Below are 26,567 nucleotides of genomic sequence, written 5' to 3'. Positions count from 1 at the left end.
CCAAACTTGCTGACAGAGGCAAGTCAACGAATCTAAACTGTTCAACATTGACTAAAAACAACTCATTAGGAAGCCCATCCCAACCACGGCTTTTCCTTCTAGGCAAATGGAACAACACCTCTTCCACTTCATCCTCCGAAATATCAGCCTCCATTAAGGCTACCCATTCTGGCTAAACATGATTACTAACCAAATCACAAATGTATCTGCGAGCTGAGTGTACACAGCATCAGAAAGAATCTCTAGAGGGCCCAACAATGATTTATAAAAAACTACACACATCTGAATGATGGATGCAGGATCTTTCACCATAGCACCTTGCTCATTCTTAAAGCGCACAATATTTAACTGGGCGTATTTCTAATGTAATCGAGCAAAGAATTGATGAGATTGATAAATATTGTCGTGCAACGCTTCCGCTCCGAACAACAATTTGTATTTAGCATATTCCTCTTCCTATAGAGATTGAACTCGGCCTTTCAACCATTCAATGCATGTAAGTAAGTCATCAGTGGTATCCCCCAACTGACACAGAGACAACGAATGGGCCAACAAAGATTGTGCATGCTTCAATTCAGCACGTAACAAGGAAGCATGCTGAATACCATACTGTCAGGATAACGAACGTGCATTATCCCTAAAAACAGCCCATGCTTCCATCCCTTCTGATAGGACCCTCAAACGAAAGGAATCAATTAATTGCTGAATACATTCCAGAAACTGATTTTGCAGCTTATAGGCATGAACCGGTTGGTGTGTCATTTCCAAAATCAAAGGATAATGATCAGACAAGACATGCTGTCACTCTACCCACATATCAATGACTGCAGGGAGAAAAGAATCACTCTAAAAAATATAGATCTTGTCCAATTTGACCCATTTGTTTGGATGTTGAAGAGAACGATAAGTATATCGTGACTGAGAGGGATGCATCCAAGACCACATGTCCTGTTTCAAAGACACAGCTACTAAAGCATCCCAAGCTTGTCGCTCAGGACCATCCATAACCGAATGATGTGAAGTCGTCTGATCCAACGATGTACAAGCATTAAAATCACCCATTACAAAGCCTTGACGAGCCATAGCAAGGCAATGCAAGTCATCCCAAAGATGACGACGTTCACGAGCAGTAGAAGGGACATACACACCCACTAGCCATAAAACTTCTCCCTCATATGGAATTTCCAAAGCATAAATATGCCGCGATAGTCCTGAGAAATCAAAAATGGTTGCAAAGAAGATTTGACGGCCAACATAACGCCAGATTTATGTGGAGCACAACCACTAAAAAAGACTAAATAATCCTTATATACATAAGATGATCCTACCAAAGCATGTTATTTATGCTCCATAGCACAAAAAACATCCCAATTGCCGGCTAACACAACTTTCCACAACCGATATTGTTTACTGCCTGAAGAAATACCTTGAACATTTCATAATGCAATTCTCATGATGGATCATAGAAAATGAAACTATTGAACCTCCACTTTCCCTTTCCCTTTGACATCAATCGCTTTGGCTGCCTTAAATCTTTCCATCTCACTTCGAATCACATCTACCAGATCTACCCTTTGCAAACTAGCAATCCAAGTACGAGAAGGAAATTGTTGTTGCTGGAAACAGAAAACATCCCGAGGCACGAGCCTCCCTCTCGAGTCAAAGCGCAAAGCAGTATCAAAAACCCGTTTTTCACTGACACCATTTGCAAGTTGAGATTTCATATAGAACCCCCTACCTCTGCGTTGAAAAGCCTTGAGTGATAGTCTGCGGAGCTAGGTGAACAAGAGTTGATCGAGGCTCCTGTCTAGCATTACGACGAACCACCGTAACCCAAGAATTATCCTATGGAGACATGTTCTGGCCCACCAAAAGCGATGCACACTCAATACGAGCTTGAGCAGCAACCTTCTTTCCATCCACTTGTCCCTGCTGAACAATCGGCTCAAGAACAACTTCAAGCTGTTGAACCATCTATTGGGGACGATGATCATGCATATCCAAATCAAGATCCATAGACCGCTGCAATACGTCCTGGCTTCTATTACATTCTGAAATAAAATGTCCCAATTGTCCACATCTGAAACAGTGTCCAGTAAATGTGCCCCATTTCAGCTCGTAAACCAAAGTTTGTAACCCCAAAACCTCAAAACGATTTGGTCGGGCAAGGTTTCCCTGTATCCCAAAGCATACAGCCCCTATTCCTATTGCAAGAGGCCAACTGAGGCTCCACCAACACCTCACCAAGAGATCTCAGAACCACGGGAAGAAGTTGCCAAAGATAGGCATGAAAATCAACCACCTCGACCCAAATTGGACATGTCTGCCTAAGTATCTGTTGAAACTCCACCATAGGCCTCCATGGAACCATGTGAATTAACTGACCATCCATGAACAGCGGGATACATTGCATAATATGAGCATGCACTTCCTAGGAGCGGAAAAGAACCTCAAAAAAACCCCTCGGACCATCATAAATCTCTTCCACAAGGGAGGCATGCCCTTGCCTTGAAGCATCATCCTGACACACCTCCACATTGACAAGCATAGATTGCAACTAAACACAGATTCTAGTGATCAAAGGAGTCCTCCTTGTAAAGTAAAAGATGGCTGCCCTCTCATGAAAGGCAGAAATCTGCTGAAGAACCAGATCAGCACCCATAACAACGACCACATGTTTCCCTTCTAGTAAAGAACTCCCTTTACCCTCATTGGCTTGAGCATATTCCAACATAAGATGATTGGCAGTGACCAGCATAAACTGAAAAGACTCATTAGTTTGAGAACACGAAGCATGAACATTTTGCTGAGGCAAATTCAGGGCACACACATCTAGTTCTTCAACCGACATTTTACGACGTTTACCCATCTCATCCCCTTCCATTAACTGCCCAGAATCTTCAGCTGATTAATCACCATCTGATTCTGCCAAGTCTTTATCATCCCCATTCCCAATATGCTGGTCTAGAAAGGCCATGTCAATACCATTAGATTCCTGTAAAATTTCCATATCCAAGGCTTGCGCTTATTACACTGTTTATTCCAACCCTGACTAGCTGTCACAAAACAACATTGAACCTGTCTCATTCTGCAAGCTGTTGCACCTTAGGCCCTCTGCACAAATGCTCTCCTATACTGTTTGTACAAACCTTTAATAATCACTCTCACTCACACTCTGTCTTACCCAGGATGAAAGCAAGTCATCACAGACAGAGCCTCGAAGTCAGACGCAGCAAGTCGCCACAGGAAAATCAAGATGCTGATCAGGTCGACGATGTACACATGCATGCAAGGCCGGAGTGCGAGCTAGGCTGAAAGCGAACGTCTATAAGGCAAGGGCACAATTGGTAGTGTCGAGCAGGGCAGACAAGACCCGTGCGAATGTGGAAAAGGACTCGGGCGGCGTGCAAAGCAGATGAACAGTGACGCAAGGAAGAAACGCATCCACACGCAGGCAGGTAGGCACATGTGCGGGTCTTATGCAAGCTACGCCCAGGCGAAGATTAGGTATGTCTGCCAATCATGACAAGTCGCCATTGCTCTCTCTCTCTCTCTCTCTCTCTCTCTCTCTCTCTCTCTCTCTCTCTCTCTCTCTCTCTCCAATGAGTAGTTATGTTATATCAAATCAAGTAAGAAATACAAAAGTCATGGCAAAGAAATAGAAGAAATTGCCCTATGCCAAGGAATCAAATCCTCCCTGGTAAGAAGATTAGCATGTTGAATGAGATCTAACTGCCAATGCAAAAGAGCCTAGCAATATGTCCCTGGACACTAGAGGCTAAATCAAAAACAAATGCATTTTGGGTGACCCAATTGCGCCAACACCCCCAAAATCTGAGAAAATGGAACAAAATCTTAATACGTGTCTATGCTAGAGTGGGATATTTTGCCTTACCTAGTCAAAGGGACACAGCAACGGCCCAACCACAACTCTCCAAATATCAAACAAGAGAGAGTAGATTTTCATGGCCAATGGGCAAGAAATAAACCTATGATGAGGATTCCACACTAGTAATTCAAAAGAAACAATTGTCGTTCAAGATTCGGCACTTCAAAAGAATCGAAGCAAGGGAAGCGCCTCAATCAACACTCTTCAAAGAAAGACCTTACATTTGAACAAAGTCTTGTTTAGCCAACCTTCCATCACACTCATGTTTCAACAAGCATTAGATTTATGCAGGCCCCAAACAATATTCGCTTCGGTGACCGGCCAATGATGATCTTTGATCATAAGATGATACATCTGATTAACCAAAGCCTTTTGAATATCATGCCATTTCGTAAAATCCCAAACCTACCAAGAACAATCAGAATCAAGGGTGGAAAAGGGTTGCCTATGCTGCAATAGCATCAAAATCTGACCCCATAAGTCAGGATGTCTGCGAGGGATCCGGAAAAGCCTACAGGCCGTGCGGGAAGACATTGACACACTACGGCTCATCGAAGTGGCATCAACAACAAAAAACAAGCCCAAACGTATTCGATACAATTGAATTTGGTCAGTCCTTGTGTTTTCCATCCAAATAGAGTAGCTTTGACACAATCAACAATTCCATCTGAAAAGAGTTAGCCACCAAGCAATCCTCCACTAGAAATCAGTGCACCTTCTTAAGAACTAGCTTCCACGAGCTACCAAATGAGTCACCAAATAAGATGTTGAGATATGGGCATCAGTGTTAAGGATGTGCCACAACGAGCCCTGAATGCTAGTATTACCATGCATGAGACCCTGGTTCTCTAGGCAAAAACAAACGATAAAGACCCAAGGGTAATGATCGGTGCACATAGCGCAAAAAAGTGACCAGTGAAGAGCCACCATATGAGTCTCAACATCTAGAATAGCCCCACCACCCATGCTTTTCGGGGTGTAGACATGGCTCCAAGAAATCCAAGAGGTACCTATATGCAACAAGTCCTTTCTCCATAACATGAAATGGATGTGCCTGGTAAGATCATTCAGTGACCGTCTACAGCTGATGCAACAAGAAATAAGCATGGGTAGCATGATAGTCTATGCCACTTTGAGACGGAACATGGAATGGCCAAGCCTAGGATTTCCAATAAACAAACTTAGCCTCCAATTTATGTTAAATCCATTCCAGCAAGTGCTTTAGCTGAACATCGATGCCCAAGGGATACCCTAGATGCTTGGAGACATTGCCATGGGGTATAAGCATGCCCAAAAAGGTTCCAAACTCACACTCACTCACTCATACACACACACACACTCTCTCTCTCTCTCTCTCTCTCTCTCTCTCTCTCTCTCTCTCTCACACACATTCATTCATTCATTCATTCATTCTCAAGTGGCTACCCTAGTGGTAAGCTACTTGGTTCTCTTTAAACCACAGACTCGGGTTCAATTCTCCCTTTTTGTAACACCTATAGTAAATGACTGTGCGGAATGTAGGAGTTGAACCAAAGACCTTTTGGTCACCACCCTGTTGAACTTAACTGACTGAGCTACGCCCCTTTGCTCTCTCTCTCTCTCTCTCTCTCTCTCTCTCTCTCTCCAACACCACCCCACCCCTTTCATGTTCAGTGTTTTCCTACAACCACTTCCACATTGCAGCACTCTGACAGCTTGTCACATGGGACAGAAAATTGAGATCTCTGATTTGGAAAGTTGTACTGATCTTTTAGTTCAAAGGCCTCATTTGTACACTGAATAATGGCATACAAGGACTTTTAATCAACATAGAGGGCATGATATTTCTTGGAGCTTTGTTTGAGAAAAACATAACAAGCAAACCCCAATCCAGCTGGATATGTAGCTTAATGTCATACCGCTATGGACTTTACATAAACGACGTACATGAAAGCACAGAATATTGAAGGTTCAATCATGGTATTACTAGCATACTAATCCCCACATGGAAACCATTTGGAACAAAATGTTGACTTTCTTCAATCAGCAGGTAAGGTGGATGCTTACCTCACATAATCGCTGTAGGGTAAATGGAGGCCCATCTGTGAAAAAATCAAGTCCTGAAACAGATAATCAATTCAGCAATCCCACAGCCAGCATCTAGAGAAAGCTGTGCTTGCCCTCATTAAGAATGTGGCAAATCATAATCAGGCTTTAATATTCTCACTCACTTGTAAAACATTGGTGCATTAGAGCAAGTAATATCACCTTCAAGAAGCCGCTCCTGTAATTCATCAAAGGTTTCACCAGACAAAAGTGTTTGTCGTCCACCAGAAGTGGCATGTGATGCATTGTACTGGATCAGAACCTGCCATACTAGAGAAGCTCATTACTAGCATCTCAGGCAATAATCAAAATGCATGATTAATAAAATCAAAGACACAGCAATAAACGTAATACCATAGACCTGAATTCCAAAGATTCATACCTCCATACCTGCTTCAGGCGAAAAGAAAGAAGCGACTTCAGTATAGGCCAGTCATGCCTGTATTGCATAGGTCTAGTTAAGCCAAAGTGACCTTACAAGATAATTGCTTAACTTATTACCATAACTATCACCTGAATGTACCAGAGACAAAACAAACAATTGGCTGTGCAGCAGCAGCATAATGTAAGGTAGCAAAGAAACAAACAGCACCACAAATACCACCAGACCCAAGATAATAAACCCCAGAAACTCTTCTTTACCAGCCAAATCACTTTGTATTTGGCCCTTGAGCTGCTGTGACTTGCTTAAGTATGCACGCTGTCTCTTTCTAAGGTCCCTCCCAGCAATTTACAAAGACCATGTCAAAATAAGCAAATCCACAATAGATTTGCTTAACTAAGTGCAATCTATGGTGTATAATATGTTGCCCCTAAAATTCAGCAAGAATGTCTCACCAATCAAAATCTGTTTGGCTCTCTTTCCTGTAACTCTAAAAACATAGGCAACTGCAAATGGTTGTTTAAAATAGACATTGTTTCCACATGCATGATGCCTGCCCCTGATAAAATAGATTCAAGCCAAGCTTTCAAAGCAAATTTGAAGGGTCGCATATTTGGCATTTTGTAATATTTTGTGCTGCTATGCTATCTTTGATTCTTAGGTATAGCTCATCCTCAAATTATCAAGATATTAAGGTTTCCACCCTTTTACTGATCTTTCTTTTAGAGCCGTGGTTAGCAAGCAAACAGCAAGCTAGAATGCAACCTCACTACCCTTAAGAACTCAATTTCATTCTGATGGTATTTTGGTTATGCATAAAGCTCTATTGGTTACAAAAGATTATTCTCACAAATACAGCATCAATAAAGAAAACATCAAATTCCAAAGCAAAGCAATTTTCAAAGCATACCATGCTTTCTGTTTTTTATTTCAAAAAGCTATAGATATCAAATTGGCCTTTCTTGGCAGTTCCTCAAGGTAACTGTTAACCTACCATTTTCTTTTGTCACTCTATCCTCTCCTAATTGTGAGCCCTAATCAAAGTTTAACAGGGACATTGAAGCTCTAACAGCATCTTCTCTTCAGTTTTGTGTGCATTTTCTTTTCCACTTGGATACATGGGCGTTTTAGAAACTTAGAAAACATCTATTTTAAATTTTCAAAAAATCCCTACCCTAAAAAGTGTGTTTGAACTCTCGTAATCAACATTTGTCACGGATTCATTTGACACATTGACATGGACATCAACATTGTTTGTCAAGAATGAGTTTTTGTCTATGATGCATGTATATATTGATGGCTTCTTCTATAATCAAAGCTAATACTGTCATGGACAATGGACCATGATGCATGTATATGTTGATGCTATGTTAAATCTGTGAGAGGAAAAAGAGATCGAAGCTCAGCTGAGATGTGCAAGTACAAAGTATAACCCTTAAACCTTAGGGTTGTAAGAGGGTGTTCACACACGAAGAATATGAAACACGATACGTGCCTAAAACTATGTAACATAGGCACATAAAATAAAAGAAATAAATCTAAGGGGAAAAACCTCTCATTCAAAGAGTAAAAAGTGCCCCAATGTTCTACTAAACGTCGTTGACACTCCTCTGTGAGCGTAGGCATGAGTTGAACCCAACAAACCCCCCAAGAGTGAAGAGTGATCAAGATACAAGGGTCATCCACCAAAGGAGATCAAATTTAAAGCATTTCGAAATGCTTCAAATTTGTCATGAGGAAGAGCTTTGGTAAAGATATATGCCATATTACTAGTGGTAGGACAGTAAACAACGCTAATATCACCTGTATGTAGCCTCTCTCTGACAAAGTGATAATGGATCTCAATGTGTTTCGTGCGTACATGAAACACTCGGTTCCACGCCACTGCAATGGCACTCTAACTATCAAAGAACAAAGAAGTAGACTCCATGACAAATACATCCAAATCAGGTAACAAGCGTCTAAGCCATACGTATTCAACTGTGGTGGTAAAAGTTGCCTTGTATTTAGCTTCACATAACATTGTGGCAATAGTGGATTGTTTCTTGCTAAGCCAAGAGATGCAAGATAAGCCAAGAAAGAAACAACCACTAGTGGAGTGACAAGAATCATAATCACCAACCCAATCAAAATCACTATAAGAATGTAAGTGCACCGGTCCCCCCTTGGCATAAAGCAATCCAAGAGTTCTAGTACCCTACAAGTAATAGAAAACACGCTTAACAGCTTGTCAATGTGACATGCGTGGCTAATGCATATATTTACTCGGGTTAAAATTGCAAACTGTACGTCCGGCCTTGTGTTGCATAGGTAAATAAAACATCCAACTATTGGAGCATATGTACGGATATCAAACAAGTCATTGTCATCATGCAATGACAGCTTCAATCTCTAGGTTCCATTGGTGTACAAACTAGCTTGCAATCCTATAAGCCAAACATCTCAAGAAGTTTACCAATGTATCTCAACTGTGACAATCCAATGCCTCCAGCAACATGAATGAATTGAATGCCCAAGTAATAGTGCAAAGGCCCCAAATCTAACATCTCAAAATTTTGCTACAAATTTTGTTTGAATGCTGAAATTTGATCGGCATGTGTCCCTGTAAGCAAAAGATCATCAATATATATGACCAGCAAGGATCCCCCCTCTTTACATACGTAAACGGTAGACTCTAATGAGTTGTTTATGAACCCTTGGCTAAGTAAAAAAGCATCAATTTTTGCAAGCTCGAGGAGCTTGCTTCAAACCATATAAACCCTTTTTCAGCTTGCACACCAAGTGTTCGAATCCCTCGACTACAAAACCAATGGGCTGCTATACATATACTTCTTGAAGTTCCCCATGTAAAAATGCAGTCTTTATATCAAGCTGATGCACAGTCCATCCATAATGGGCAGCCAAAGCAACCATAGACCTAATGGTAGTCATGCGGGAGGTAAGAGCAAATGTCTCCTCATAGTCAATGTCTTTCTTCTATGCATAGCCCTTGGCCACAAGCCTAGCTTTACATTTGTCAATGGATCCATCTGCATTTCTTTTCAGCTTATAGACCCACTTTGTACCAATGGCTTTCTTCCCAACAAGCGAAGACACTAAATCCCATGTTTGATTCTTTATGATGGAATCAAACTCAGCTTGCATTGCTGCCATCCAATGCACACTATGTTATGCATCCTCAAAGCATTCAAACTCCTCATCGTCAAATATATCTACTGCCATAACAAACTCCATGGTATGTACACCATCATGCATACAAGCTTGCCTTCTAGTACGACCAACAATAGGAGCATCCAAATGACTATCTTTCAAAGTCTCCAAATACCATCTAGGCATTTGCCTAGCCTCCTGACTGTGTACAAGCTCTTGTTGAGTTTCAAATTCAGCACCTTGCTGAACATTCAGATCAGCCATGGTCTGATTTTCTACATTACCCATATTCAGCAAGCCTATCTTGTTGTCCATGACCTCCTTGTGCTTCTATTTGCTGTCCATCATAATCTGGCTCAAAAATAACCGGCTGATCATCAGTTTCAGCCTGTGGTACAACACCTTGAGGCTCATTTTCTGAAGTAATGGGTGGCTGCAAACTCTGAAATTTCACCTTTTTTAGATATTCATTAGAGGCTAAAGAGCCTTTCAGCAATTTTGCCTCATTAAACACACCATTACGGCTACGAATAATTTTATTGGACCGAGGTAACCACACTCTGTAGCTAAATTCACCCTCATCACCATAGCCCATGAAAATGCCTTTGGTGGATTTTGGGTCAAGTTTGTTCCTCAGCTCATCCCTAACATGTACAAAAGTATCACAGCCAAATATGCGTAAATGGTCACATGAGACCGATTTGCCAAACCAAACCTCCGCAGGGATGCCATTATTTAATGACCTATCTGGAAAGCGGTTGCAAATGTGGACCGCGGCTTTGAGTGCCTCTCCTGAAAATGCATGAGGGAGATTAGCAGTGGACAGCATGCACCGCACTCTTTCACATAAAGTCATGTTATATCTTTCAACCACCCCATTTGAGGAAGGGCTGTAAGGGGTTGTAAGCTCCTTCTTAATACCATCCAAGTCACAAAAGAACTTGAATTCATTCGATGTGAACTCACCCCCATTATCAGTTCTCAAGCCTGTATGAGTGGTCACAAATGCATGAAAAGTTTTAAAAACAGCACACACTTTACTTTTCTTTTTCAGCAAGTACACCCAAATATTCTTGGAACAGTCATCAATAAAGGAGACAAAATATACAGCACCACCCAACGATTTCCCGGGCTTACTACATACATCAGAATGCACTAAGTCACAGTAAAAGGATTTTTTTATTTGCTTTCTAAACTCACACTCATTACAAAAATCAAGGTTAGTGACTTTTCCATCAACCCTCTTTAGAGAGGTAAGGACATCAAGTCCTTTTTGGCTCATATGGCCTAATCTCTTATGCCATAACTCCAAGTGGCTACAAATTTCAGCAACTGCAAGAAGCTTGCCATTCAAGGCTTTACAGTGCAAACAATACAAAGTGCCCTTCTTGGTTCCTTTTGCAATCAGCATGGAACCCTTTTTTACTTTCCACAAACCACCACCAAATAGTGTGGTGTAGCCATGCAAGTCAAGCTGACCAACAGATAGTAAACTCTTTTTAATGCCAAGCACATATCTGACATCTTTCAACACAAGCTCTTGACCATTGTCTAAAGACAAGTGTACTGTGTCAATCCCATCAATGCTACAAGCATGGTTATTACCAAGATACATCTTTCTATAATTTCTTGTACTAAACATAGCAAAACACTCCAAGCAAGGAGTTACATGGAAAGAGGCGCCAGAGTCTACAATCCAAGTCTGAGCGACACCATCATCAACTAACAAGAGTGCATCAATCACATCAACCTTGGTAATCTCATATCTTGCATGTGACATACAAGGGCATCATAATCAACTGCACATAATACATCAACCTTTGTATTTGAAAGCTCTTCTATGACCACGCTAGAGGCCACATTGGCCTTCTCTTTGCCTTTGGTTGTCTCCGATGCATCTGTCTTTTCTTCCTTCTTCTTTTTATCTCCTACATTCTTCTTTCCCTCTTGTTCCTTCTTGTAATACCTACAATCAGGTTTCTTGTGTCCCTTCCGACCACGGTGATAGCAAGTAATGTCACTCTTTTCCTTTCCTGCTCTTGCTCATGTTTCTTTGCCCTGCATTTGCATTTTTCCTTTCAGCCCTGCCTCTTACATTATAAGCTGAGTTGTTGCCTTCTCCACTAGACATACGTCTAATTTCTTCATTCAAGATTGAACCTCTCACCCCATCATATGAGAGATTGGGGTTATTGCTGGGTGAAACCACCAAGGTCTCCCAAGAGTCAAGCAATGTCATCATCAAAAAGATCGCCCTCAACTTATCATCAAAGTCCAAATTTGCATCTTTGAGCTGATTTAGAATCCCTGTAAATGCACTCAAGTGTCAGCTGCAAGCTTTGACTCATCCAGTCGCATATTCACCAACTTGCGCATTAAATGCACCTAATTAATAGGTGTGGTGATCTCATAAGTAGTTTTCAGCTTCTCCCATATTGCATAACCTGTATCTAAACCCTTAATGTCTATTAGAATGTCATCAGTGATACCCATCTTTATGTAAGACACAGCCTTTTTATTCACTCTAGCCCAATCTGCATCAGACATTAGTGCACGTTTATCTTCCTGCAAGACATCCTCACAATCCCTCGGGAACAAAATGCCCTACATACGGTCTTTCCAAAGGTCAAAGCCATGACCATCAAACCGTTTGATCTCCATCAAACTCTTAATGTCTGAACTAGAAGAAGTTGCAGTCATTTTATCAAGAACACAAGAGCAAATGCACTAATCTGCAAAAACACAAGCTGTACCAGCAAAATGCACTGCTATTCTTTCTCGACCACAAGTAAATTTCTGTTGTTTGTACATGAACCAGCCAACAACGAGTAAAAGATGCAAAAATTTACCAAATTCTGCGCAAATCCCCAAAATTTCAAGTCCAAAACTGCATTAACTTGTTACAACTTTTGCCTCCGACACCCATCTTTTTCACAGGGTCCTTCGGTAACTGTGAGAAAGTAGCTTGCATCTCACATGTGCAACATATGTGCATCTTTTAATTGCACATTTGATTAATCCTTTAATTAAATGTCAATTAAACATAAGCAAAGCATTAAATTTTCACGTCCTCGTGACATGTTTTCTCTTCCGTTACGCACTATCAAATGGTATCAAAGCCAAAGTGAGGACTTGGAGGTTCTATGAAGGGAAGACCATGCTCAGCTTACTATTTGGAGCGGATCTGTTGAGGAAAATGTAGATTTTCAGCCTTGTTCAAGTCTTCTACAAAGTGTGCAAGGCAACTACAACTTCCTTTTACAAGGTATAGCTGATTCTCCTCTGTTTCAACAGCCTAACACCAAAGCACAGCATACTCTTGTGTTTTTGCAAGTTCTTTTGAAGAGTTATGGACTACCAATTTGACAAGTTTGATGACTCAAACGAGGGGACTGGTCAATCTTTCTTCAATAGGCAGTTCCATCAGTCTGAATATTGTGAAAAGTGATGCAAAGATCAACATTCACAGCCTCATTCTCGCTCTGATAGACAAGAAGATCATCCCCCCCCCCCCCAGCGCAACCTTCTCCACATGTTTCTCACAAGGCCCGTACTAGAAGTCCTTGTGTAGCTAAGGTGCTTCTTCTTTTCAAGTCTCTCTACTTTCTTCTCTCCCAAAAGAATATCAACTTGATGGTGTGAACTACTCCCTTTGGTCCTACAAAGTGGAGCGTATCCTTGACACCTTCGACATGTGGGAGGATTCCCACAATGGTTCTATGATGGACCGAGAAGCCCTTTGGGATCGACTCAATTCTAGAGTGTGATCTTCTCTCTTCACGAGTCTGCAGGATTCCACTGTTGTGCATGTGTGCAAAGTTTGGAGGCAACAAAGGTATGGACAAAACTCTCTTCTCTGTACCATTAGAAGACTTTTGGCCACCTTATCACCTTGGAAAGAAACTATGGATGCTTTCTGTTGATGATTCCCCTTCTATGCAGGATCACATCAACAAGATGGAGGACATGTAGGATGAGCTTGCGTCCCTTGACAAGATGATTTCATCGAAGGACATGGCCATGTTGAGGTTGATGTAGGACATGCAAGATGAGCTTGCATCCCTTGACGAGATGATTTCATCAAAGGACATGGACATGGCCATGATTCTCATTACTCGAATGCCATCTCCCACATATGATGTCTTCTATTCTAGCTTGCTAACCTCTAGGGTTTAGGAGAGTCTTCTATGGTAAGAGCTAGCTAAGCTTGATTTGAAGCATGAAGAGTGCACTGATCATAACAAGCATAAAATGCACATAAACTAAAACACAAACGTAACCAATCAATATTGGACAACAGACTCCCAGTTCCCCCCAAAACTAGCACCTCTTGCAGTATTTCTTTAGTGTCTATTAAACCTAGATGAAGTACACTAAGTTTTCGCTCCAATCTCCTTCACTATCCAATGTCTCTTGCTATCAAAAATGACCAGCAAGGCTTCTTATCAATTTTCCCCTTGATCTAATAGGGGATTAGCCTCTAATTGACCATTAATTAAGCAAATCTAGCCCCAAATTCAACTAGGATGGTTGGCTTCTTGAAATCTCTAACAATTCCTCTAATTCCAACTGCTGATTCCAAGTACTAAACCTTCAATTTCTTGGCACGCGCCTTGAGGTGCCTAGTAAACCCTACTTCTTGCTGTAAATTAGGGTTTATTAGGGTTTACAGTAGCAAATGCTCTACTGCCACCTTCAATGGCTAAAATCTATTGTAAATGGCTTTTATAGCTGTGAATGGAATTCTAGGAGGCTGCCTTGTTAGCAGTCTACTCAGTTCATGTGTGACTCTAGGTTGTGCTTGATAGTACTGGGTAATTTAGATATTTTGTAGTGGTCATTTTAGTGATTATTTAGGCATTTATTGTTGGTCGATCAGCTGCCATATTTAGCACATTTTGGGTATATTTATTCAATGGCTCCTCCTCCTCTCATTCAATTATCATCATTCTTCAAATGGTCTTCTTGTTGGAGAGAGGAGCCAGTGCCGGTGCCCATGAAGCCGATGACTCACTGTTGTACGCGTCATTCTCGTGTTTGGTATATGGATTCCATTTCCTAAGCACGTCTCTGAGTTCTCTTTCTTTGTAGTCTTCTTTTGTTCTTTTGCTTCCTTTCTCTTTTGTCTTATGTTCAACAGTTTATTTCAGCACTTGTCTATGCTTCCATTACTACACCGCTTCTGACATGGTATCAGATTGCAATATCTCAATTCCTACTGCAATTTTTCTGCTAATTAGGTCTTTCTTCCCCCTGCTAATCAAGATTGCATTTTTCAGACCAACAACCTATGTTTTCAGCCTGCGCCTGGATTTCAGCCTGCAATGGTCAGTTTGCTGCATTCAATGCTGTACTAGCCTGCATTTTTGGTTTTCTGCCCCTAACCGTGGCTAGGCGACTCTTTGTACATGCTGTTTTTGCTGTTTTCAGCAGTTTTTGACTGGATTTCTTCATTTTGCAGCAATTGGCCATTGCTTTTTATCAGATTTTTGCTTACACTACATGTAAACTTTCATTTTGTGAAGTCTTTGCTGTTGGTTTGGCTATATTCCCTCTCCGTATACTTTCTATCCTCTATCTTCTCTTCTCCTCTCCAAATGGCTCCTCCGTGCACTTCTACAGATGATAAGTTACATGGACTTGACTATCTTACAAGGAGTGCTGTGATGAAAGCTTGGTTTGTGCAAAAGCAGATTTGGTACATTATATGTGGAGCTATTCCTCAGTTTCAGCATCCTTTTCCTCTTCCCAAAGATTTTGATGAGGACAACAATGAGAAAGTTATGCTTACATGGGATTCAAACGATACCCGTGTGTATTCTGCATTGCTTCGGTGTATTTCTAAAGAAGTTCTACCGACGGTTACCTCTTGTAGAACATCCCCAAAGATATAGTCGAAGCTTCAAATGTGGTATGAGGCACCTTTCCCTATGCCTGTTGTGACCCTTTATAGACAACTTCAATAGATGAAGTTTAAGTCCAAGGGACACCATTCAGTCATTTTTGCTCCGTGTTACACAAGTACAAACCAGCTTTGACACATGCAAACTATCCTTCCAAAGGCACATCTAGTGGGCACGATACTCTACAAGCTCCCCCCGAAGTTTGATGGAGTGAGGAATGCTTTAAGGGCACAAACATCCTCTACAACTCTGAGCTTTAAACATATGTCCTCGATGTTGCTTGAGCATGAGACATCTTTGTGTTTACAAGGGAGGCTTTGATCTCATTATGGCAGTTCCAATGAGCCCTTTACAGCTTCAGAGAGGGGTGCCAAGAAAAAGAAGTCGAAGACCCAATGTTATCACTGTGGTAAAAAGAGCCACTTGCGGAAGGACTAAAAGGAGTTAGTAGCCTCATGGATGAAGAAGAAGAAGCAGGATACGAACTCCTCAGCCCCATCATCCTCTGCCTTAGACTTTGACTCCGATTCTCCGACCAAGGAGAAGTCTGCAGAGCAAAAGAGATCCATTTCTTCAAATTGCAGGAAGGGCTTGATTGCCCCTTCCTTAGCTACTTTCTAATCCAAGTGATGCGGTTATCCCTCACAACTCTTCAGTGCCATAGAGGGAGTGTGAGAGGGTGGTAAGATGAGGTAGCTACGCCTCATCTATATAGGTATACAGGTGCACAGGTTCCAAAGAGAGACATTCCATACACCGACCGAAGTCTGACAAGTTCAAATCCTGGAGTTGGGATTGACATCTAGGTTTATGATGAGCTGTTTATTTAACACAAAGCAGGCTTGGCTCTTAGTCTTAAGTTCACACGAGGAAACACTTTGGCAATCTTGGCCAAAGGCGAAAAATCCATGGTCATATATGTTCAGAGGCATGTTTGACAAGATAGTCTCGTATACTACTGGGAAACATTGTTGACAAACACAAAGATCTGTTATGACTCTTCTCTATTTTCAAGAGCTAGTACAATCGACATTGACCTCAAGTTCTCTCTGAGGCACCTTGGTGGTGGCTTGATCACCCACTACTTGGGTATCTATGGTTCTACTCTGGTGGCTCTTTGTTGTATATGCTTATCATTGTATCGTTGTATTGTATCAGATCACCCATGATCTAAGAGAGGGTATTAGCAATCTAGTCAACTCATGTGTAAGTCTAGGCTATGCTTGATATTAGTGGGTAATTTAGGCATTTTATAGTGGTCATTTTAGTGATTATTTGGGCATTTATTGCTGGTCGACCAGTTGCTACATTTGGCACATTTTGGGCCTATTTATTCAGTGACTCCTCCTCCTCTTATTCAATTATCATCGTTCTTCGAGTGATCTTCCTGTTGAAGAGAGGAGCTAGTGCCAGTGCCCGTGCAGCCAGTGACTCACTATTGTACGTGCCATTCTTGTGTTTGGTGTATGGATTCCATTTTCCGAGCACATCTCTAAGTTCTCTTCCTTTGCAGTGTTCTTTTGCTCTTTTGTTTCCTTTCTCTTCTATCTCGTGTTCAATAATTTATTTTAGCACTTGTCTATCCTTGCATTGATGTACCACTTCTAACAGGCCTTGCATTAACTCAACTATAGCTAAAGCATTCTAGGCTTTTCAAGAGTATGACAACCTCTAGAGGAGCAAAGCAAGGATCTAGTTGGGGTTCTATCCCCTACACGAAGTCCAACATCAAAGATTAGTCAAGGGTATCGCCACTAGTATCAAAATCTCAAGGATCAAGTTGTGTGTACCACTCTAGCTCGGTTCTTGGTATACGTTGTTCTAGGGCTTGAACTGGTGAAGATGTGTTTGAAGTCATCTTCCCTTGGGAGTTCTTGTCTCCAATGTCAAGCTTTTCAAATCGAGGCCAAGGTTTCTTTAGAAAGACCTAGCTTTGATATCTTGAAAAGAAATACTCCAACACCAAAGATAAACACAAGTGTATGACAAAACACAAAGTGATAAAAGTAGAAAGATAATGAATGAATAAATAAAGCTAAAAGCTATAAACACACTATACAAGAGTAAATACAAAACTTCAAACCTCCATGTCTCACAATGGATAGAGGCGGAGATAAGCTCGACAATGCACTATACCCCAAACAAATCCCAAAACATGGTATGCAGACTCTAAAAGCAATCAATAGCTATGAACGCAGATCCAACTGTTTCAATCAGGCTGACAGAGGCAATGGCAATAGGCAATTGCAACTAGAGAGACTGAATGTGCTAAGCAGCACCACCATAGTATCCCGAAACGGACCAGCCATTTCGGACCGAAACAAAAATGGCAGACTGTCGTTTTGCGATCCTGCGGCCCGTTTCGGTGTTGGTTATCCAACGCATGAATTTGCGATTTGGGTCCAATTCCAAGCTCCAACAGCGCGTTCACTCCAACTCCCGAGTCCTAACTCCCGCGGCACACTCCAATCTCCAGCTCCCACCTCCTGAGTCCTCCGACTCCCGTTGTCGCTGCCGCCTCCTCATCCTCCCACCGTAATCCATTACCTAAAGGCTAATCATCATATCATGACACCGAATCCATATTGGCGGCACGTCACTCCAATCAAGGGATACGAGGGCAATGGCGAATCAAAGTGGCGGTGCAACTATTGTGGATCGGGGAGCATAACGCACGTGAAAGACCACTTGGCATGCGTTCCCAACAAAGACATCGAACCTTGCGCAAATGTGCTGGCAAAAGTAATGGTAAGTCTCCATCTTTGGCGCCAAAAGCATATGGGTATTGAGTTAGAAGAGGATAAATCTTCTCCTCCAATACCACATCTGGCTAATGAAGCACAAGTGGGGCAAGGAGAGACTAGTGGACCTAGTGGCACTAGCCAAATTGGAGGTACCAATGGCCCATCAAAAATAAGTGCATCTATATCCGTATCGGGTCCATGTGCAAAAAGAACCTCGTTGCCATCTTCTAGCAGTAGTAGACAAAAGGGCTCCTTGCATGGTGCAAGTGTCCATGCAGTACTTCAAAGGCAGGCAATTGTGGAGGCAACCAAGGAACTCACACGCTTATTTATTCAGTGTGCTATCCCTTTCAATGTGGCCACTACACATCAATGGAAGAAGACAATCAGGGCAATAAGCCACATAGGGTGTGAGTGGGAAGGCCCATCCGCAGATGCATTACGCACATGGAAGCTTCGAAAGGAGACAGCATCCATAGAGGCTCAATTGGAGCCCTTAAAGGAGACATGGGTGAAATATGGATGCACAATATTATGCGATGGATGGTCAAATATGCACCGAAAGAATGTTTACAATGTTTTGGTATCTTCATGAAAAGGTACCATGTTCATTTTAAGGCCATCGATGCCTCTGCCTCAAGTCTTACCATCACAGGAGCTTTCATTTGGAAGCACATGCAACATGTCATCATGGACGTAGGAGTCAAAAATATAGTGCAGGTAGTGACAGATAATGGAAGCAATTGTGTGTCTATGGGACGTATGCTTGAGGAGAAGTTTCATTGCATAGTATGGACTCCATGTGTATCCCATTGCCTTAACTTTCTTATTGAAGATGTTGGGCAAATATCTTGGGTGAATGACATTTTTAAGACGGCAACAAGCATGGTAAGATTTGTAAAGAAGAGGCCATCCATCACAAGCATGTTTCGAGCCAATAGCACACTTGAGCTATTGAAGCCCTCTAGCACTAGATTTACTTATATATTTATTATAGTGGAGAGGTTGATACAGGTCCGTCCAAATTTTATGCAGACCATTGCATGCCAAGAATAGCTCACATGGAGTGAAAGAGAGTTTCCAAAGGCTCTTGCTTTTAGACGCAATATTTTAAATGAGAGTTGGTGGGTTGAGACAGAAACATTTGTGAAAAGTCTCATTCCTATTTACACTGTATTGCGCATCATTGATATGGAGGGGAGTACTTCGAGGCTTCTATATGAGTATATGTATAAAATTAGCGAGACCTTGCTTCGCAACAGCTTTTTGCCCCAAGACAATTAAGTTTTTATTTAACTTTTACATATGTAATTATTTGATATTAACGATACCTTGATGATTTATCATTATTCTAACTTCTAAGTTTTCAACTTATTTTATCTATGATCCATCATCCTTTGCTCTAAAGGATTGATGAGATTCATGCAGTGTGGAATGCACAATGGGATTGGTTCCATAAACCAATCCATGTTGTCGCACATATCTTGTATCCCCTTTGGTGCAACGAGGAGCAATACACTAGCGAGGAGTTAAAGAAGGGCTTCATGGAGTACATGAGTGACTCACAAGGGATAATATAGATATGATGAGAAGAGTAGAGGATAATTTGTTGGCATTCCGCAATCATTCTCTTCATTTTGACCGATGCACAACTACGTTTGGAGAGACACAGCTTCAACCTATCTCTTGGTAGGAAAAATACAACAATTGTGCTCCTACTTTGGTATGTGACTGATGACTTTTATATTTTGAATCTTGATTATCTAATGCATTATGCAACCTAGGTAACAAGTTCTTGCATATTAGCAATTGCTAATTACTTAACCTCAATCTTTTAAATTTGAATAGAAATGCATTGTCATTCGAGTCCTCTCGCAAGATTGTAGTTCAAGGCTTGCTAAGAGAAACTAGAGCACATGGGTCATGTTCCACACCAAAAAGAGAAACAAGCTCGCAATTGCCCAACTAGAGCATTTAGTGTTTTGCCAATGCAATCTCCAGCTTCTTGAGAGGACCACTCTGTCTCCCCTAAGCCTTCACATGTAAATTGATAATGATTAGTATTATGTATAATTAACTTTTTAACCTTGAGTCCTTGACACTTGACATTGCTAATTTGCTTGGAAGTTGGATTGTAAATTGTGATATATATGAATATTAAACATGTTGAATCTTCTCTCATATGATATATCTTTGTCTCGTTCACATTTACATGTAAATGTTGACAAGATTGATATAGAGAAAACGCGTGATATCCCGCAGATAACACAGGAGGAGCAAGATATCTACTCCATGCTCTATGAAAAGCTATCGGCACTAGTGCATCAGACTCGTGCACGGAGGAGGATTAAAGTGAGCACCACACGTGGTCGTGCATCACAAGCAGAGTCAGAACCAGAGTCTGAGACTGAGGCAGAGGCTGAGGCTAAGACTGCTTCATCAACTTCTCGATCAGGGTCCTCAGAGTCAGACGAGGAGATGGTGCACAGATCCTCAGAGTCCGGATGAGTCATAAGTTATAACTCATGAGTCGTGATATACAAGAGTCAGTTTAGCAATGCAGAGTCCAGAGTCTAGACTACGGTTACCAATTATTCATTGATGTTAATACTTATAGCCTCAATGGACTTTGGAGTTTTAACAAATTATTCACATGGCATAGTTACATGTATCATTGTATCTTGATTTCACTTATTATGCATCTTGATCCTTGTTCCATTGTTCTTGATGTTTGTCTTCAATGTTCACTGCTCTTTAGATCATAGATTATTCATTAGTCATAAATTCTAATTCATTTTATTGCCTTGAGTTTTGAAAATTAAGCCTTAATTGTGTTAAATTGTCTTAAGTTTCAACTATTAAGTCCTCTGTACTATGAGCAGCACACTGCAATAAAGGCAGCTATCTGTGCACTTTTGGCGATTGTTTGGCGATGAAACTATGCAGGCTGAACAAGGCAGCAGTTGACTGTAGCAAATGCAAGGCTAAGCAACTAAACAGGGTGGAGAAGATGAAGACAGCAGCCAAGAAGGGCACCTCAAGCTGATGAGGGACTAGCCACACCAGAAATTGTAGTATCCGCCAAGGAGGGGTGTAGACAGCAATGGAGACTGGTGGGCACCAGCAATTTGCCAAAAAAGGATGGCTTGAAGTGGCCAAGAAGCCTTCTATTTATAGATGTGGATCCTCCAAAAGTTTGGGCGTTGGCTTAAAGGACACAAAAACATTGGTAGTTTTCTTTTTAAGTTTGGCACTTTAAGTTTTGGGGCTGTTTTAAACAGCCAATTAAGGTTTTAAGTTTGTAATGCACCTTTTTCGCTTAAGACCTCAACTCATCTCCATCTCTTTTATATGTCCATGGCTGTCATTTTGTAAATAATTGTTGTACTTAGCTTCCAATATTCATTGTATTCAATTTTTTCAAATGTGAAGCCTCAAAAATAAGCGAATGCTATAATTGTTAAGCATACTACATTGTGCAAGGTGTTTACAAACCTTGGAATACAAAAACAATTCTTGATTACAATCTTCTTTAAGGCACAATAATCAATGCACATACGACATGAGGCATCTCTCTTCTAGATTAGAAGGATAGGGGAGCCTAAAGGGGATGAGCTAGGCTGAATTAGCCCCTTGTTCAATAAGACCTATGTCATAATCTCTTTTTGTTGGGCTGCACTCGTATGTATGATGTGTTGAGCTAAAAATGCATTGCAAACTGATTAGCTCTTTAAAACAGCCCCAAAACATGCAAATTACCAAAAATTTTGTTGAACGGTGCGCGGTCTTAGAGAGTTTCTATGTCCCATAAGCAAAACCCTAATTTAAGAGGATCCTTCTACATTTATAAATAGATAGGCTGCCCACCATTCAGCCCATCCTTGTCATATAGGTCTCGGCCCCATCAATCCTCTTCCACTAGCTATCTAGCCCCCAAAGACTCTACTGATACATGGTCTACAGCTGTTGCCCAATCTCCTACTATTGCCAATGATCAACTCCCACTATCTTGAAGCAGTTACATTACTGCATTTACCAGTTAGAGAGCCAAAGACTGCTACGTTTTGGTTTCTAGCTTGCTGCCCTTCAATTTCCAACATCATCCTGATTTGTATTTGCATCTACATCAAGTCATTTTTGTGTCTTCGTCACTTTTCTTCATCAACCTCTACTCCAACTGGTGGTTATTGCACTTAGAATCCATCTCCAATGGATGAGACACATCGAAACCTCCCTCAGCCCACTCCCACGAGAGCCACCGAATGTTGGACAACTCTACCCTTTATCATTCTATACATTCTCTCATTCACTAACATCATTGATTCCTTTACTTTAGAGTTCTCTTTTTTCTCCATTTGTGTTTGGGTTTTTGCATTTAGGGTTTGCCTTTACTGCATTACTACTTGAGTTACTATGTTTCAACAATGTTTGTAAATTCTATGTTTTCTCTGTGCAAACCCTAGCATATTTTCACATGATATTTAAGCCATTACTCTTCTAAAGAGCATCATGTGGCTATCGTGGAGGCTTGGTTTGTGCGAGATACACAAACAACACATAACCAATTCACGATGGCTCAAACGACTCCATCTTTGGAACCTTTGATGTTTTCTCAAGCTACTCCTTCAATGAAGATCCTAAAAAGATATTATGGTCTTGATTTGGAGGACAATACCCCTTCTACTAACCTTTATTGTAGGGATCACTCACCGAGGCCCAACTCTTCTTTGTCTCTACTCCTTGACAACCTGCATCTCAGTTGGAGTACTCTACTGACAAGACTAATCACATGTCAGTTGAGAAAAGACTATCCACTCGAGATACAACCGAAAGTTCAAACTCTTCACAATCAAGCCCAGTGGCAAGTTCGTACAATCCATTTTTGTATGAGTCTCAATTTGCCTATATTGCTCCTTTTGTTATACAAGAACCAACTATAAGTCACCATGGGAACCCAGATTGATACCAAGATGGTTTTGAAAAAAACTCTATTCTTCAAAGATGTTCCACAAGGTAATCCTCCATCCTCTATTTCATTTCAACATGAGTTTGGTGCTTCACATTCACCTTTACATTTCTCGCCCTTCCCTCCCACATTCACTTCATTAGATTCCTCTTTTTTCAATCTAGATTCTTACGTTAGACCCACAATAGGTTATCCAATCTTAACACACATTGTCTTTGATGCACATCAAGATTTTAGGCCATCATTAGATACTTTACAGTATACCACCCTACACCCTAGTACATCATTAGCGAGAATGCCACCCTATGTCAAAAGTGGATGTAGCAATAGAAGCATAGAAGAATGTTGAACACAAGATAGAACAGAGAGGAAAGAGAAAACACAAGAACACTACAAAGAGAACTCAAAGATATGCTTTGGAAATGAAATCCATATACCAAACATGAGACAGTCACATACAACAGTGAGTAACTGGCTACATGGACACAAGCACTGCTCCCTCTCTCTAACAAGGTCTACAATGGAATTTGTAAGTGATGAATGAATAGAGTATGGTGGAGGAAGCAAAATAGATCTACAAGAAATATACCAATCGTGTGATCGGGTCGACCAGCATTTAATGCTAGTCGGCCAGCAATAAATGCCCAAATCGCCATCATAATGACAAATAAAAAATGCCCAAAAAACATTGTAATGTCACGCCCACTACTGCAAGGTGGCTGCTAAACCCTAGTTTCTATATTTACAGTAAAATTTCTTACAATGTCTACCAAATCTAGCTAAGATCTGCTCCAAATGGCTGAGATAAGCTGAGAACAAGCCCCAAAAGCGTTTTCTCAGTTTACATGGGTATTTTTGCCTAAACCCAATTTTCAACATTATCCAACCATTAAATTAATTCAACACTTCTGACCCTATCCAAAATTAAATGTGCTTATCCATAACTAAATTGGCCATGCCATTTGCAACCTAGAGTAATCTCCAATCTCTATTGACCCTTAGATTGGCATTAATTAATTAATTAATGCTAGTCCCTAAGGTCATCGCTCACACTTATTAGCCACACAACTGTCCTAAGGTCAAAACTAACACCAACTAACCACCAAGGCCCAATTGACATAACTTATCACAACTTTTGCCTTTGACAACCCCTACATCTTAGGGATCCTTGGCCTATTGCCGTGAAATAACTATTGTGTGCATCACATGTGCTAAACAACCTTGCACATTTAATTAGTAACTTAATCAAATGTTATCAGCAAGATTAAAGCATCTCAAAATTTCGCATCCTCGTGACAAATCTCCCCCTTAAAATCCCTACAATCATCCTCAATTGCACTGCATTATACCAAAGGAAAAGCATATTATACTAGAATTTCCATAAGTCATCACAACCACAACATGAGCCACTATTATCTAACCATGCCATATACCCCAAAGCTGCTGAAAATTTCCGACCAGCATAAACATCAGTTAAAACTGAAAGACGTTCAAGAACTGTTCCTAGAAACCCATTGGATGCATCCATAACTCATGTTTCTCAACAGTTCTCACTTATTAGCCATAGAAAAGCATTACTTCAACATAAATCATGGCTGAAACTATCAATGGCATTTTTTAACATGCTACTGTCCAAGGAACCAGTTGTAAACCATTGAAAATTGAGCATAAACTGATCACTTGCTGATCTGAGAACTAATCACAAACTACTATAAATGTGACTCCAAACTTATTGCAAAAACTAATCAATAATTGATGCAAAACTGATCTCAAAAGTAACCATGAATTGTTCTCAAAATTAATCAAAAACTGAGCTGAAACCAATCAGAATTTTGTCTCAAAACTAAGGCAAAAACTCATGCCAAACTGATCATAAACTGATGCAGAAGTATAGTTTCAATGCCTCGCTGAAACAAATACTCATCTGTTTACATCTCACAATAACTAGTACACCGATACCTGACCTCATCGCAAACATACTATCAACACAATACCTTGGATACATATTGAATACATCAGAGTTCCACTACATACGAGAGTTGTCCACAACTGGTAGAGTGGAAGTGCTAGCTCCCCCTTGAGCATCAGGCAATGCTTTGAACCCCTGCTCTACTAAAGTTAACTAAGCCCTCTAACTGAAAGGCATCTAGGTAAAGTTGCAACAACAGAGGATGGTCTGTCAAGTCATCCTCTTCCATCAACTTTGCATCCATTGGTGAATAATTCTAAAATTTCACCAAATCTCTCCAAGAAACTTTACCTCTAACCTTTGTGCCAAAATCTGCTCAAGTACCAATATCTCATCCAACTCCTCAACCTCAAGCTGAATTTCTACAAATACATCCTTTCATACATCTTCACAAAAAGGCCTCAACAAATTGACATAAAAGGCATTGTGTATCTACCAATGTGGAGGTAATTTCAATTTATATGCCACATTGCTGATCTTTTCCAATACCTGAAAGGGCCCACAGTATCTCAGACTTAACTTTGGATACAACCTCTCTTTTTCTTTCATCTTTTTCAGCCTTGCCTTTTCAAAACATAACAACACATAATCACCCTTTGCAAACTGCAAAGCACGTCTATGGTGATCAACTACCCTCTTTTGCTTTTCCTATGATCTCTAAAATGTATATGTTATGTTTGCATAGGTTGCATCCAAGTTTTCTACATAACGATTAGCCTTAAAGATCTTATCCTTAGTCTACAAGATAGATGGTACCTTGTTACCACCCTTAACTACCTCAAAAGGAGCTTTGCCAATGAAACTATGCGTTGTGTTGTTTTAAGCAAACTCAATCAATGGCAAACACTACTCCCACTATGTCTTGTGATACTAAACAAAGCACCTCAAAAGATCCAAAACCATAGAACTTGCTTTCTTAGACTAGCCATCTGCTTACGGATAGAATGATGAGAAATTCAATGTGGCACCCATATTCTCAAACCACCCCTTCCAAAATCAACTCGTCATCCAAGGGTCTCAAACTACAAAAACAATCATGCCATATGATCAACCTTTACTTTCTTTGTCACTGGAATGAAATGGGCATATTTGCTAAATCTGCAAATAATAGTCCATATCCTATCATTCCTTAAAGGTGTCTTAGGAAGCTCAAAAATAAAATCCATAGCAATGCTATGCCAAAGCCTGTCTAGAATAGGCAAGGGTTGTAACAAACCCGACATCTTTTACCTATCATGCTTTACCTTCTAATATACAATACATGTCCTAATCAATTACTCTACATCATGCCTCAAAGCTAGCCAACAAAATAAATGCTGCACAACCTTGACTATGGCATCAATACCTCTATGTCCTACATGCGGAGGAGCATGACTTTCAATGATAACTCTAGGCCTCAACTGCTCTCTGATACATGGTCACCTATCATCATTAGAAATCCATCTCTAAGCACAAAGTGCTTATGCCTTTAGCCATTGC

The 26,567-nt window shown here is 40.8% G+C and overlaps 1 protein-coding gene across 1 annotated transcript in view; it reads right to left on the bottom strand.

Annotated features, from left to right (window-relative positions):
* Positions 1–5,838: 5,838 nt before the first annotated feature.
* Positions 5,839–26,567, bottom strand: part of LOC148021796 (serine/threonine-protein phosphatase 4 regulatory subunit-like protein) — a 30,288-nt gene continuing 9,559 nt past the window's right edge. Inside the window, exons 3-5 of the mRNA XM_087696661.1 lie at positions 6,365–6,413; positions 6,137–6,236; positions 5,839–5,988 (exon numbers count right to left, since the gene is read on the bottom strand). Of these exons, the coding sequence (XP_087552787.1) occupies positions 5,912–5,988; positions 6,137–6,236; positions 6,365–6,413 (226 nt within the window). The 3' untranslated portion in view covers positions 5,839–5,911. The remainder of the gene's footprint in view (positions 5,989–6,136; positions 6,237–6,364; positions 6,414–26,567) is intronic.

Source organism: Lygodium microphyllum, chromosome 17 (genome assembly GCF_053477565.2).
Source record: "Lygodium microphyllum isolate KBCC chromosome 17, Lygodium_microphyllum_v1.1.10, whole genome shotgun sequence".
In the NCBI taxonomy this organism is placed as follows: Eukaryota; Viridiplantae; Streptophyta; class Polypodiopsida; order Schizaeales; family Lygodiaceae; genus Lygodium; species Lygodium microphyllum.
The sequence above is the reverse complement of the archived record's forward strand: the minus strand, read 5'-3'. Positions and strand labels throughout refer to the sequence as shown.